Source organism: Pagrus pagrus, assembly GCF_965226575.1.
Source record: "Pagrus pagrus genome assembly, chromosome: 3".
Taxonomy (NCBI): Eukaryota; Metazoa; Chordata; class Actinopteri; order Spariformes; family Sparidae; genus Pagrus; species Pagrus pagrus.
In genome coordinates, this window is record NC_140187.1 from 12987580 (window position 1) to 13003394 (window position 15815).

The window sequence follows — 15815 nt, forward strand, 5'->3', positions numbered from 1 at the left end:
TCACTCTCAGTCTGGGGACCTTAAAAAACACACACAATGTGCAATGCTTTTTTTCCCTCTCCCTCTCTGCAATCATGTGCGGTCTCATTACGCGCCCCCTTTATCCCCCGTTTTGTGCCACAACACTGCCTGTCTGCAGCCCTGTGTCTGGCAACCACGGAGACAATCACCTGTCAAGGGCAGAACATTCACAAAAAATTTATTACACTTGCAGCATTCTGTATTATATTTATCAGGAGGGGAAATGTCATCGTATTTTAGCAGGTTGATGGGAGCGGGACAGGCTGGGGGGGGTGAGGCAGAGCAGGGAGACGAGGTGCCATCAGGGCTGTCAGACCCGGTCCTCTCCTCCCCCGAGGGCTCCTCTGTAGATCGGCAGATATTCCCACTGCTCATAGTAGAAAAAGCAAAAGAGAGGGCACGGTGCTCGTCCCTAAGAGTAAACCTCCATGAATAACATTTCCCATCACCGTGTGTGTGAGTGTGTGTGCTCATGAGTCTCAAGGTTGCCTTGTGTCGACCTCTCCTGTGTTTGTAAACGCATGCACATGGAGGCGTTATGTGCTCTTTATCCACATGTTGAAATAAATCCTCACTTTGTACTTGATGTACAGTGTATAAGCTCTCCACACGGTGATAGATGAGGTCTCTTTCCACTTGACCTCCTCCTGGATAAAAAAACCCAGACATGAGTGATGGAGGGAGGCGCGTCTTCCCTTTTAATGTTGTTTTCTTTGGGCTCCATCAGGCAGTAGTCCTGTTTTTTTTTGTCTCCTTTGATGGAAAATAATGTTTCTTGTCTGACATTTCACATTTCAGTGAATGAAAGCTGTTGTGTCTTTCTTCTTTCTGTCTTCCTCACCTGTGTGTACACCTGCCATGGATTCAATGACATTTCACAGAAAAAGATGAGCATCATGATTTAATTGTACCTGCAGGTAATTAAGTTAATATCTCCTGTAAGAGCCAATGTCTTCTAGAAACTAGAGAGATAGTGAGAACAAGGGAGGACTCATGATGGCACACCTCCTTTTTTTTTTTTTTTTTTTGGTCACACATGCAGGGAGGGAGGGAGGGAGGGAGGGATAGTTTGCCCCACATCTTTGTTGCTATAACTACCCTCTGTTAACGGCAGTCAGTGATGAAGCCGTCTGCAGGCGACACACCGCGGATCCACTACTGAGGATGTCCACATAGTTTCCTTTTTTAATTTATCCACGCTGAAGAAGGAAGAGAAGAGGATTTCCAGTCTCTGCTGTCGGGGAAAAAAAAAAAATCTGGAGGAAAACTGGAAACGGATTTTCTTTCTTTCACTTTTTGGATCTTAAACTAGACAGGAAACCATTTTACAGGTAAGTCTATTTCAAAATAAAAATCTTTAATTAAATTGTTATTATAACGCGTCTCGGGGATTCATTTGTCGTGGGGTTTTTTTGTGTTTTTTTTATTTTCATCAACTTTTTAATATTAAAGCGACTTTAAACTTAATTTTTATGACTTTTTCTTTTATAAAGTTGCGTCCAACGCTCGCGCGTTTGCTTCCCGTCATCTGGCTTTCGCGACCATCTGACCTGTTTCACGTCAATGTTAATTTAAAGTAAATGAAATTTCCCCGGAAATGTTATCAGCGCAGGTTAATCCGATAAAGAAAAATAAAGGTACAGTTTGCTCTTGAGCTGAACTCGGATCCAGAGAGCAGACGGAGCCTCTAAATGAAGTTATGTTATAAATATCTTATTGTAAGCGACAGCTGTAAGCACACTGAGCCTCTCTGTGTCCCTCCTCTTTCAACCTTTTGTAATTCCCATTCATAATTATGCAGCAGATGATTGTTTTTTTTGTTAATTGGGGATTTGCATGCATCTACATTCAGTATGTTAATACCAGGGAGGGATAATGAGTGGTGAGACACACTGTGCCACTTGATGGACAGCACAGTGCTGCCAGTCTGTCAGTCAGTCAGCCTCGTCTGTCACCTTTAGGCTTATCAGCCAAATCTAGGCCAGTGTTAGTCAGAGGTTGAAGCCTCTTTAGTGTTTGCATGAAAACAGAAAACACACCACAGCTTTGATTTTATTATAAAGACGGGGGGGAGAGAAGAGCAGAAAGTGCTTGACATTTAAGAGGATGGTGTTGTAATCAGGTTCAGGGAGGGGATTTCTGCTGCTGTTCAGAAAAACGTTCTGACAACGTCTGATTGGATTGTCCGAACAAACTGACACCATTCACAGACCCACATAGACGGGAGGTCAGGCGGATGGAAATAACTTAACACACATAAGGCATGTAATGTATTCTCCAGTGGTCGTCCACCTACCTAACTGCAGGCGTAGTGAGCAGATGCTAACACCCAGACGACTGCTGGTTTATTTTCCCCCCTCAGCTCTGTCACTTATTGACGCTGTGGGACACAGGCAGGATTGATGTTCCCTCTGTTAATAGCAGAGCAGGCAGCAGGCAATACTTGGGCTATCGATCCCTACAATGCACCCCTCCACCAATGGATTATGATTAAGGGGCTATGGCATCATGGGAAAATAAATAGAAGGATAAATGAGATGAACATGTATTGATGAGTGTAATCTGATGCTTTTCTTCTGGTCTTCAGTCGGAGATGTGCAGAGAAAGCAGGATAGTCATGTCTGATTAATGTCCTTTTAATGCAGAAATACAAGAGTTAGTTCAACCTTTATCAGATTGTTTAAACTATCATTACTTGCACAGAAATTGTCCTCTTTCATGCTTTGGTATTTTGCATCACAGCGTCTGTATTCGCAGTGTTTTTCAGATAAACCGGCTTAAGCTCATTTCATTGTCGATCTCTGCGCACTGACCTTTTTTCTCCTCGTCCTCCTAAACATCATAATCTCCTGTCCGCGTTCATTCTGATTGCATGTGTTTGACAGGTTTGTGCAGAGAGAGTAATCTTTTCCAGACTGACCCTTTTTTTCCTCCAGTCTGCCAGATTCTCCTCGTGCGACCGTGTGAGGTGTCTGATTGGGACCTGGTGTGGCTCAGGGGGCTATGGTGAGGCGATGTGTACAGGCTGGTGTGAGGAGAGACGTACCAGCAGCAGTGGAGGAAGACGGAGAGGTGAAGGAGTGGATCTTCCTTCCTGGCTGTGCGTCTCGCTTTTGTTCTCGGCCCTGTGGGGCCAAGTGTCCCCCCAGTGCCCGGACAGCTGCCACTGTGCCTGGGACACGGCCACGGTGCTGTGCTCAGATGCTGGGCTGCGGGAGATCCCAGAGGGGATCCCACCAGAAACGGTCTCCCTCCACCTGGAACGCAACTATATCCGGAACATCCCTGAAAGGGCTTTCACCGACCTCATCCACCTGCGGGACCTGTACCTGTCCCACAACCGTATCGACTCACTGGCCTCAGGGGCCTTGCGGCATCTGGGCCCTGAGGTGCGTCTGCTGGACCTCTCACACAACCAGCTGAGGCAGGCCAACAGGGAGGAGTTTGGCTCCACTCGTGCAAAGACACGCCTCTACCACAACCCCTGGCACTGTGACTGCGCCCTCCAGGAGCTGATGGAGACTCTGAACCTGGAGCCCGAGACGGTGAATGGGATCATCTGTGAGAGCTCTGTGCGGGGGTTGGGCGAGGGGAGCAGGTGGGAGGACCCGGGGTCGCAGGGCGAGCACGCAGGTCAACCGCTCGTCAAACTGTTGGATTCTGGGGTGAACTTTTGCAGCCTGCAGAGGAAAACCACTGATGTGGCCATGCTGGTGACAATGTTCGTTTGGTTCTTCATGGTCATTGTATATGTGGTGTACTATGTGAGGCAGAACCAAGCCGAGGCCCGGAGGCATTTGGAGTACCTGAAGAGTTTGCCCAGCCCTCGCAAGACCCCGACAGAGACAGACACTCTGAGCACTGGCTTCTGAACTCCAGCTCAGCTGTAATTTAAATGGAATAATAGTCTAATCCCATTTTTGTGGAGAGCGACTGATAAACTTTATAAAAACTCTGTGTTGAGTTACCGTAAAATGACTGTGGAGGATGCTGATAAAGAGGAACAGCTGTGTTTTGTGGACATTTCTTTACATTTGTTACGGCTGAGACCCCCCATTTTTTCCCTTTATTTCTTTACCTTTATTAAATTTGATAGGAAGTGTGTGATCGTTCACTTGCTCTCCCGTGTGCACTGAGAGAAATGAGTGGAAACAAAATGTGCAGCAGAAGATGAAAGAAGGGAATAAGAATAGAGAGAAAATTGTTTGAACTTAATAACCTTCTATCTCCCTCCGCAGTCCCTCTTTCCTTTTCTTTCCGTCTCCCAGCACGCCTCATGCTGGGGTCTTTTATCTCTCATTAAGCTCTAATTAGGAGTCTTTGACCAACTGACCCTTAATGAAGACATGAAAGGCACTAATCAGCTGGAGTGTGTTTATAAGGTCGAATAGGAGAAACTCAAGTGTTTGTCCTCATCTAATTCCTTGTTTGTGTGTGCATGTGGAGTTTTTGTGCATTTTTTAAACCAGTTTTACTTTGATAAATCTGACTTTGCACGGTTGCTGTTTAAGCCTCTACCAATACGCGGTTACTAAGCCAGTTGTTTCGGTGCCAGCGGGGAAGTGCTGATCTAAATTTACTCTCAGGAAGCCATTAGAGCTGGAGGTGAAGTATTTTGTCTCCAAGCTGCAGCAATCAGCTCTAAAATATCTGGACAGCCAAGTGTTCATGATTGCCACTGAGAAATTGTAGATTCCTGATTTAGAAGTGGAGTGTTGTTATAAATTAGATACGTAAAACCATTTATCCTGAGGGAAGCGGTTTAGTTAAGCTTTAATTAATCTCTCGAGTCCTGCTTTTCAGTCTCCGCACTGATTGCTGTGTACAAATCGTACTTGCTCCCATTTTCCACATACGCTGTTGCAAAATTGATTTCTTTTTTCAAGCAACTGTAAAAATAAGCAAAGCACTTTGATAATAAATGGAATCATTTTCTCAGTTAGTACATTGAACGCCTGTAATGTTAAGATAAATGCCGCTCCTGACTGGATTACACATTTTTTCAGTTTGCTTGAGTTCATTGTCATGGTATTTACTGTAGCAGGGGAGGGTGTATGGTGTGTTTAATGTATGAGTGTTTGTCATACTTCACTGTTACAAATAGAAACTGTTTGATCGTCAGCAACATTTAATGTGTGTTTAGGTTCAGTGGTTGCCAACCTTGGGGTCGGGACCCTATGAAGAGCTCACAAATTCAATCTGAGGGGTCATGAGATTATTAAAAACTTCTTTCCAGGTCTTTAATGTTTTTGTTCTTGCAAATGATAGCTTCAGGCGCTTCTAGCCTTTTAAATATTATTGAAAAGAAAGGCTTCGTTTTTAGGGGTCAGAAGCCAAATAGGTTGGGAAACACTAGTTTAAGAGGATGTTCTGGGATGGCCATGACAGTCTTTCGATGTGTCGGTCAACATCTATTAGATGGATATTTTAAAAATGCGGCACAGACAATAATGTTCCCCTCTGGATGTATTTTAATGACTTTGGTGATCCTGTAGGCCAAATGTTTTCTAATTTAATGCATCTGAAATTTACGATAATCCCGTCAGATTTAGCTGTACTTTGTGTTTAGTGCTAAATGGCAAATGTTAGCATGCTAACAGGCTAAACTAAGATGGTTAACAGTCATGTAACACCTGCACACCTGCTAAACATCAGCATGTTAGCATTGTCATTGTGAGCATGTTAGCATGTAACCTGACACGCCAGATGGTTGTTTTGGAGGTGGCCCCTCGAAACTGTTTGGAAAAGGGGGAGGCACTTTCAAAAAATACTTGGCAGGTGATCGGATGAACCATCCGTCTATCACCGTCGATTGCAGGCTGACTTCAACCAATCAGATCAAGCCATATGATGTACTAGGAGAGCGCTACCAGCAGAGCACGTTGGTATACCAAACCCTTGCCGAAGCCAGTCGAGAGACATCTTTTCCATCAACAAAAGCCTTCAGTGTTGTTCTTCATTCCAGTTCTGATATAACAGATGCTACATCAGCATCTGTGCTAACCTGTGAGGGGCCGCCATTGTTGTTATCAAGTCACCTCTTGGTGACTAGGTTGAACCACCGCGGTTCGGCCACGAGCTCAGAGCTTAAATCTTGGCAAGATGGATTTGTGAGGTCACAAATCTCGCAAACCTAGCTGCCTCACAATGTAAGTTAGCATGCTTACGTTAGCATTTAGCTCAAAGCACCGGCGTGCCTAAATACTCCAGCCTCACAGAGACGTTAGCATGTCTGTACACTCTTAATCGTACTCATGTGTCTTTACTCTGTGATGGGTTTAAGTGTACAGTTACAACCCTTTAATTGTTCTTAGGTGTAATAAAACACGACTGTGCCCCAGTTTTATCTAACAATTGGGTTGGAAATTTTTCAAGAGCCAAGGCACAACGTAGAATAGGACAACTATCTGTGTACTGTAATGTGCTAAATGTGGTGTGTGTGGTTTGTAATTTACAGAGGAAAGCAGGTCTAAGTTCATGTTGTTCAGGAGGAAGAGATGCTGTGAATTAGAGCTAGATGCAGTTAAACTAAACCTTGATATTGTTATGATGACTGGTTCATGTTAAAACCTGTTCTCGGTTGGTAGAACACAGGCTAAAAGATTGTAATACGGTGTCGGACATTTGTTCTGTGAGTTTCAGGAGAAAACTGATTAACATGTAAAGCACTGTTGGTGTAAATTCATGTATGTCCTGAATGTTATCTGTCTATAAATCATTTATCTAATCTTGTGCCAGAGTTCAGTTTCCTAAATGACGTAATGCCATTGATCTTTAACCCCCTTTTAGCTTGTTAAGGTACAGTAGACCATATTCTCATGGTGGCCATTTTCCTCGGACTACACACTCAGGTTGGGAAGCTAGAAGTAAAAAGCCAATGTCAGGCTATAAACAGACTACACTGCACTCATATGACTTAAAAGTCAACGCCACTGAGTGTCTTACTGCACAATTACTATACACATTTTCAAAGAATTGATCATCTGCAAGTTGTTAGATTAAAGTTAAAATTGTTTGTAACTAAAGTTGGCCTGTAAAGACGGACTACTGAGTAGATGAGTCTCTGTGATGACGTTTAATGTCCGTGGCAACTTCTTCAGTCTCATTTTGCCGCTTGTTAGCAACCGCCTTTTTTAAGACACGTAATCGCTTTATAATCCAGTTGTGGGACATTTATGGATGTATTTTATGTCGTAGAACAAGGCGTGTAAATATATTAAGCCTGAAGTAACCACAGACATTATTTCAGGCATTTAACAGAAAACCCATGAAAAAAACCCCTCTGACTTTGAGAAGAGGGAACTGGAAGTGCATAAATGCTAACTGATTTCTGGGACTCTATTGGCAACCCATTAGCTAACGTTAGCATTAAATAACTTCTCAGCTAACGTTACAGTTTGATCACATCCAGTGTGTTTTTTTTTGTTTTTTTTTACATTGAGGCTTATATAAATGTGTCCAAGATAGGTGTAACACTAGATAGTAATGTTAGCCAGAAAGTGGTTAAATGCTAACGTTAGCTGTTTTCTAATGAAAGCTAACTGGTTATCAAATGTTTGAAATACGTCTGTATTTCAAACATTTTTCTGTTGTCTCTACAGTTGCTAATCAGAAAGCAATGAAATGATAACAGTTTGTCAGATTCCTTCACGTATATAAATCTTGAAACCTTGAACTTGAAAGTACGACATTTGCGTTTTCGCGCCCTGAGTATGACTGCAAAGGAAAATGGCTGCTGTGTGAATATGGTCTATGATGCGGATAATCCAGAACTCAAGAACCAAGCATGCCGTCTGTGTGTTGTTTTTTCTGTAGGTATTTTTTATTGTTGATGTATTTCTGTCCCAGTGATTTGTATTCTCTCCTGTTTGTATGTCGATAATTAATCAAACAAGGTTAAAGCCATAGATTGGAAACCATTACATCAAATAATAAATGATCTACCAAAAAAGTGATTTTAAGAAAAAAACAAAACAAAAAATGTATAAAACATTAAAGAAACGTTGCTCTACTTCGTTCAGAGAAATGCTTCTACCTTTTATTGCTACAGTAGGTTGAAAAAGAAGATGAAGTAAAAAGAAGTACAGGAAGACAACGATTCACAGAATGAGCTGATCATGCGTGGCAGCGTTTCCTATTTCTGCTCGACCATGCGTTTAAAGGAAATGATTGAAAACAACTATTTTACATATGTTTTAAAAAAGTACATGAAAGGAACTTTCACCACCTCCTCCTTCAACTTTTCCTTTGTTTGTTTTTCACAATTCACCAAACAAAAATGAAAATGACCCCACATTTCATCCATCTCTCCACTGCCTTTTCTTGAAATCTGGTGTTTCTCCCCCTGGAAATATAGCACCACAAAAACACACGGCACAGTGAAATGATTAGATGTGACTTTTTTTTAAAAAGGAATTTTCTTTGGGGGGGGGGAATGAGTCAAAACCATTGCCCCTGATATTTCAACATGGGGGAGAACAAAACAGGGTATAAATAAAAAGCAACTTCAGCCTGTTACTTGGTTTTGTCTTTTATTTCCAATTTACATTAATTAAAACGTAACAAAAACAAGTCATGATCATAATAATATAATAATGCTATTATTATTAATAATAATACTATTATTAATAATAAAAAATATACACAACCTCACACAAATGAGCCCTCTGCGCTGGCTGTAGGACTGGAGCAACAAAGTCAAACACACCCCGAATCTCTCTCTTCAACCGTGTGTGTGTGTAGTGAGGGTGTGCGCCGAGGCAGAGGGCACGCCCTGTGTGAGGGCACTGATGAGAGGAAGTAGAGAGGGATGGGAGGGGGGTCAAAGGTCACAGCAAATGGGCAGGTGGCAGCAGACTGGGCTTTCAGCACCAAAGATATTGGTCATATATTCATCTAAAACATGGGGTTCTGTATGCAGAGAGACAGGGGGGAAAGGCCTTAGTTTGATTTGTGAAGGTTTATTTTAGTGTGAGGTAGCTTTAAAATATCAAAACAAAATAAAAAAGTAAATTAAATTTTGTATTAAATCCAAATTGGTTTTATCATGGGTACGATAGTTTACATAAGGGGGTTGAAGCAGGAGGGTGGGGGTGAGGCAGGGACATTTACCACCCTGAAATCCAAAGTCCCAGGGTGAAATGCTCTCTCCGACAAACTGTATATATATGTATACACACATATACATATATATACATATATACACGTCACTACATATGAGTATCTGGTTGTTTTAAAAAATACAGACTGTTTTACAACAATAGCACCATTGACTTTTATTATAATACACAGTAACTTTTCGATACACACTGTGGTGGTAGAAATAGGAACACCTGAACTTTCTACGTCACTAGATTTTTTGGTTTCAAAGAGATATGTATGCTTTAGTGGATATGGTACAGGAGTGATGGGGGGGATTTGAAAAGAGGAGGATGTAAGAGAGGAAGTTGGTGGGTAATGTTTTTTTTTTTTTTAAATATGTGTAAGTGGGCTTTTTATTACTTAGCAACAAACTCAGTCCTACCACACCTGGGACCCAAACCTAAACAATAAATAAATAACACCGACACATTTTTCTCTCTCTCTTGTTCCCTGGTATGTTCCCGTACTCTCCTCATGCTTCCTCCTTCTTGTTCATGGGGTGGGGGTAGGTGGGGGTGGGTTGCTGTTCACCCACGATGAAGAAGTGGGGGGCTTTTTTGGGGGAATATGTCCATAGAAAGGGGGGGGAATTGACTGGAGGCAATGCTGGATGAAATCACAGACGACAGTTGCTGGTGCCAATCAGTGCAGATATCCTACGGAGTTCGACTTGGAAAAAAGCACTTTTTACTTAGAAAAAAAGTCCCATTTTAAAAAAAGTGTCTTGATTTTTCTTTTTCACTCTTTCTCTCCTCCATCATCTGAAGTGTGCTCCTCTTTCATCTTATTTTTTCTTTTTTTTCAAATTTCCACTTCTTCTTCTTCTTTTATTTTTCTATCCCTCGTTCTTTACAAGAAGCAGACTGCGCCAACTTCCACTCCGAACTCCTGATCTGCTCCACCAATATCCATGGGGGCAATGTCCACGATGGGCAGACGAGAGGTCTTCTGCGATCTGTATTCGATCACTGTCTTGCCCCACTGTCCCGTGTGTTTCTGTGCAGAGGGAAGGAAATCACAACGGCTGTTAAATGACCTACGACGTTCTCTGACACTGCAGAGAATGAGACTGGCTTGGTGACCAGAGAGTGAGACAGACTTTAGCGACGTCCATCATAAAGGGAAAATGAATCATGTACAAATTTTTAATATCATTTACACCTGATTCAGTACATGCATGTGTATTATGATGAATCTGTCCTGTCTTACCGTGCAGCCGTCCTCCATCACGCTGTAAGTGAAGCGGCTGTTGCCCTCGGCTCTGATCTCCACGTCGTTGGAGCCCTGCAGCAGCACGGCCTTCTTCAGGTTGCCCGTTGAGGCGTCCATGTAGGCCACGCTGTTCTTACAGTGGTAGGTGAGGTTCTGAGAAGCCTCGGTGGACAGCAGCCTCAGGAAGGTCATCTGAATGGCAGCGGTGTTGGGTGCCAGGATGTCGTCACCATAGCTGAACTGCATTGGGCAGCAGGTGAGAGAGAGGAAGTGAGAGTGATGGTTTACTTCTCTGTTATCATGGCTGTTGTATGTTTTTTTTAATTATTTGAACTGGTGGGTGAGGCTTATTATTTTTGGAGAAATTACACATTTTTTGGAGCCTTTTCACGGGTTTATTAGATATGACAGCTTAGAGAGAGAGAGGCAGGAAAGGGCCACAGATTAGATTTGAAACTTGGGCCGTAGTGGTGAAGACACAGCCTCTGTACATCAGGCGAACAATCCACCAACTGAGCTATTTTGAAAGACCCTATATATAGACTTTGCATGTGATTGTAGTTTTATTCTGATGGTACAAGTTTTCGTTTGTATATAAAAAAAGGCAATCTCAGGAGGGCAGGATTAGCAGCGTACTGCCTGCCACTGTGTCTTTTTTTAAACTGCCACTAAAAATTGAGATTTTATGTTACTGCAGATCCTATAATTATGGATGCGCATTTATGTCAGGCACATCACTGGTATTGGCTAATAACAGCTTTAAAATGACACACTGGCGTTGGCCAGAAACAAACATGTCTGCAGATATGACAGCAGATAACATGATGCTTTAATTATGCGCACACAACATGAAAAGCTGACTAAGTAGTTTTCTAATTTTGCCCAGTGAATTTGTGCATTTTGAAAGCTTTGTATGGGCCGTCATGACAATGATACACATAATCATACGTTAATTCCACTAAAGGAGAGATTTGGTTTTACTTTGTATCTTCAGTTTACACGAGGGTACTTGAAAGGTCACTACTTCTTTTTATGAAAGAAGACTGCACCCCAGATTAATAATATAATGCTACTGTCACGCGTCAGTTTGTGATTATATCTACAGCACTCATAGCAGAGGAGGGTATGATTCAGCTCAGCTGATGGCGCTACTTACGTGGAATCCTCCATTCATAGTCTCTGCGAACCAGACGTGTTTGCGGTCCTTGCTCTTGCTGGACCACCAGTTCTTGCGAGGGATGCTGTTAGGCTTGGGCATGACGCAGGACTCTCCTGTCTCCATGTTGCAGAAGACTTTGATTGCATCGATGGTGCAGCCCTGATTGGGATCAATCCAGTACTCTCCTGCAGGAAAAAAACAAAACAAAACACATCAGCTTCAAGGATTATATATACTCCCTCTAAAAATTATTGTAAATCTGTTGTATATGTTATGGAATATGGTGTAATTCTGACATCTCCAAATAGACTATGAATCAGTCACATCTGAACACTCGTAGACTACACAAACTATATTTAACCTAAATATTGAGCTGCCAAAATGTCCCCTAATTTAAACCTGTCTGCTTCATTGTCTCATCCCAATCTGGCCAATTCCTCTCAGTGTCACTCACCGCTCTTCCAGTCGGGATGGCAGAGCTTCAGGTCTCTGCAGGTGCGAGCCGGATTCTTCCTGGATCCCTCGGGGCTGCGGATGTTCTCGATCTGGTTGTTGAGAGACTTGAGTGTGGCGTCGACCTCAGCATCGTGCTGGCGGAGGTTTCCGGAAGCCTGGTCGGCCCTCATGTACCTGAGAGGATCAGGGCCCTTTTCAGTCTGACCCAGACCGGCGAAGGCAGACATGTCAATGCCAGGACCAGGGGGACCAGGAGGACCGGGGGGTCCGGGGTTTCCAGCGGGACCCTGAGAGGAAAAGAAGAAAGATGGGTTATATTTGGCACTACAAGTCATTTAGACATTTTTAACTTGTCTATTCTCACAAACGATGGATTATTCTTTCCTCTCCCTCCTCGTCTCCCACAACGGGTGCAGGAAATACTGCCATCTGTTCTGCAGTCTGTTCTCTCGTCTCATTTCAGTTGTCTTGTCTGAGACTTCAATCTTAGTTTCAACAATGCACACGTTCCAAACAAGCTCAAGAGGAGCCAACTGGAGTCCCTGCTGCATCTTATTTAGTGTTTTTTATTTTGACCTTTAATGAAGTTTTTCCCTTCCCTTCTGTTTTTGAAATCCAGTTAAATATAAATTAAAAGCTGTATTTGCTATATATATATTTTGATCTTTTTATTTATGGGTAAGTCTTAGTGATCTTTTCCCTTTAGTATCAAAGGACATGATAGCTTGTATATATATGCATAATACAAAGAAATTGTTGTGATAAGTTTTTCTCTATTGTTTTCAATGTCTTGCAAGCATTGGCTAGTGTGGTGCCAATGTGACATAAGGACAAAATAATGAATGTCTTAAATGACTGAACTATTTATAATATGTCTAAAAATAGCTGTCGTACAGTATTTCAATATGTGAAACATAATTTTACTCGACTCTTAAATCTTCGAGTGGTAGCAAAATTTTAACCTTATGTTACTCAGATGTTTAAACTGAGCAATTTGTTTCAAGCGAGTCCATCTTTTGATTTATCAGTGAAACAGACTTCTGTGTATTTGAGGAACAGTTGTGTTGAGAAGTCAAGGGGACAATCTAATATTTTTCAATATTTTTCCTAATGTCTTACTGTGGCCATTTGATCTTTGATTACTTAAAAAAAAGAAACATTAAAGACCTCCCTCAATTCATATTAAATGATTTAACTTGAGATATTTCGCACATAATGTACAGTGACAGTGCTATTCAAACAGAAAAGGAAGGAAGGATAAGGGTTACACTGAATATAAAGATGACTTAGTAATGTGTATATTAGCAGGTCACATCATATGGGATGTGTACGAGCTCGGCGACACCACTGTGTTCAGTTTAACCCAGTGACAGCATGACTTGCACCTGGTGCTCATGATATTTATCATGTGGTGTCAATTTTACAATCAGGTTGTTGCTATTTCAATTCTGGGGGCGTTTTGAATTCCTGATTACATAATTGATCACATGCACGTAGTTTTATAATAAACTGCTACACAAAAAACATTATATGAGTCACATCTGTCGGCTAAAAGGTATTTTCAGCTTGTCATGATCATTGTCACAGGCAGAGGAAGTTCTCAGGTGTACTCACAGAGGGACCGGTCTCTCCACTGCGACCACGAGGTCCGGGGGGTCCAATGGGTCCTGGCATACCGTTGTTTCCATCCTTTCCAGCAGGGCCAACGGGTCCAGGTGGTCCCTACATACACAGATGGAGGAAAAACTCTTGATGTTAAGCACCAAAGACACTCTGCAAGAAACTTATTTCATTAGTCTTTGAATTGAACGTGAAATGTTTTTTTTCCCCCGTATTTTAGAAACACTGGCACTCACCCTTTGTCCAGAAGGTCCAGCAGGTCCAGTAGCACCCTGGTCTCCAGCTTGACCCTAAACAGACAATGATTACAGTGATTCCTCAGGGTTTCTGCAGGGTTCATGTTAAATTTGAGACTTTGTAAAACCTTTTTTATACCACATAGATTATAATTTAATAGCTGTTTCACAGTCACAGTGTCCACAATAAAAGGCACGATGTAAAAAACCAATGGGGACAATATGGCCCGGAGTTATTATCATAATATAATTTCTTTCTGCACTGCTCAGCCGTGTTTAACAATAATTTCTTATGAATTAATGAAATGAATGCAAACTGGATCTGTACGCGGCTCTGACATACAATACAGATTGTAAATAGTGAATATCAGAGGGATGATGACACTTGATGAATATGACCAGTGCAACACAAAGGTCTGAATGCACATGGATTCACATTCAGTCCGGATGCTTACCGGAGGTCCAGGCAGACCCTGCAGACCAGTGAATCCTCTGTGTCCCTTCTGTCCTCTCTCACCAGATTCTCCAGCCTCACCCTTGTCACCACGGGGTCCTTGAGGTCCCTGAGAACAAGTGGACAACAACCGAATTAGGAAAACGTTCGGTAATCTAATATTTGTCTTTCTTTTATGAATACGGAACTTTTACAAAATCTAAGAATGATTTGAGCAATTTTGTCTTAGAAAAGGTTGATACACCTCCTCTGTTTTCACGTTGGTTTGTGAACGCTTTAAACAATTCAGAAGTGAACATGTACATGTGTGCGAATTCATGTTTAAGATACATACAGGCATTCCTCTGGCTCCAGCAGGTCCTGGAGGTCCAGAAGGTCCTTGTGCACCCTGTGAAAGGAAAAACAAAAGAAGGTGGTGAGGTTACAACGGAAACGTTACTTACTGCAGCACACATCTTATCTGTTAATGTTTAAATGATTAAGAAAATGTCTCTTTATTGCTACCATTATTTTCTTTCTTTAAAGTGGCTGTTAACATGCTGTGTGCATATATATACTGTGTCTTTTTACACTGTTTAAATCCTCTACATCTATCAGTACATCAGTGCTATTGTAACTTCAGAACAGAAAGCATTCTGGGAGCCGTTAAGGTCAAAATTTTCATCTGAATAAAATAATTGTCCCATAAGCTGAATTTAAGCACCTAAAAATATTAAAACAGTGGACAATCTCTGCTGAAACACACTGAATAAATGTCTTGTAAATGAGGAACATAGGCTATAGAGGGACAATTTTCCACTCCAACCACAGCTCAGTTAGCCAAGGATAAAACACTTGAGACATACTCCCCTGTACTTGTGTGCTTTCAGACCATATTATTACATAAGGTGGATTTTTCCACTGCTGGAAACTAGCATAGGTGACCCCTGCTTTTTATTGATCAGTGAGACACCATCTTCACCTCAACAAACACGTTGTAATAGATAGAGGCAACAGTGCTGTTTCACTTATGTTGGCGTCACTACTCACAGACTCTCCTCTGTCTCCCTGTTTCCCGGTGGGACCAACAGGGCCGGAAGCGCCGGGAGCGCCTGGAGCACCAGGAGCACCAACAGGACCGGTGTTACCTCGATCACCCTGCGGCACAGAGAACAGCAGGAAGTCAGTCATGTCAGAAAAGTGTCACCGTATGCAATAGTGTTTACCTTTAGCCTGCTCTGACTCAACAAGCAACCAACTTCCAAATTGCAAATTGCTCACTTTTAAAGGTGCATATTGTGAGAACGTTGATTGTTGAGTCTCATTCCCAGGTTGTCAAATACTGATGCATCAGTTTTTTTTCAGATTTCACAGGCAGTTTCAGAAAAACTCGATTCAGGGTTGTAGTCCTAATAACTAATATTCATCCTGTTTTGGTAAATTAGGAGTGATACACTGATTGGAAACCCTACATACAGCTGGTTTACATGACATGAATTAGAGAGTGTTGTTAACCAATCAGGGAAGGGGAACATTC

The 15815-nt window shown here is 42.1% G+C and overlaps 2 protein-coding genes across 3 annotated transcripts in view; one reads left to right on the forward strand and one right to left on the reverse strand.

Annotated features, from left to right (window-relative positions):
* Nucleotides 1-1107: 1107 nt before the first annotated feature.
* LOC311254764 (leucine-rich repeat-containing protein 3-like) lies at nucleotides 1108-6753 on the forward strand. Its single transcript, XM_084348732.1, has 2 exons — nucleotides 1108-1352; nucleotides 2958-6753. The coding sequence occupies exon 2, from the start codon at nucleotides 3036-3038 to the stop codon at nucleotides 3891-3893; it is 858 nt and encodes a 285-aa protein (XP_084204858.1). The 5' UTR covers nucleotides 1108-1352; nucleotides 2958-3035; the 3' UTR covers nucleotides 3894-6753.
* A 3137-nt stretch (nucleotides 6754-9890) lies between these two features.
* Nucleotides 9891-15815, reverse strand: part of col2a1b (collagen, type II, alpha 1b) — a 47874-nt gene continuing 41949 nt past the window's right edge. For both annotated transcript variants that reach the window (XM_084348731.1, XM_084348730.1), the window contains 9 exons: nucleotides 15329-15436; nucleotides 14634-14687; nucleotides 14301-14408; nucleotides 13846-13899; nucleotides 13604-13711; nucleotides 11988-12276; nucleotides 11531-11718; nucleotides 10372-10614; nucleotides 9891-10158 (listed from right to left, as the gene is read on the reverse strand). In XM_084348731.1, the coding sequence (XP_084204857.1) occupies nucleotides 10012-10158; nucleotides 10372-10614; nucleotides 11531-11718; nucleotides 11988-12276; nucleotides 13604-13711; nucleotides 13846-13899; nucleotides 14301-14408; nucleotides 14634-14687; nucleotides 15329-15436 (1299 nt within the window). In that variant the 3' untranslated portion in view covers nucleotides 9891-10011. The remainder of the gene's footprint in view (nucleotides 10159-10371; nucleotides 10615-11530; nucleotides 11719-11987; nucleotides 12277-13603; nucleotides 13712-13845; nucleotides 13900-14300; nucleotides 14409-14633; nucleotides 14688-15328; nucleotides 15437-15815) is intronic.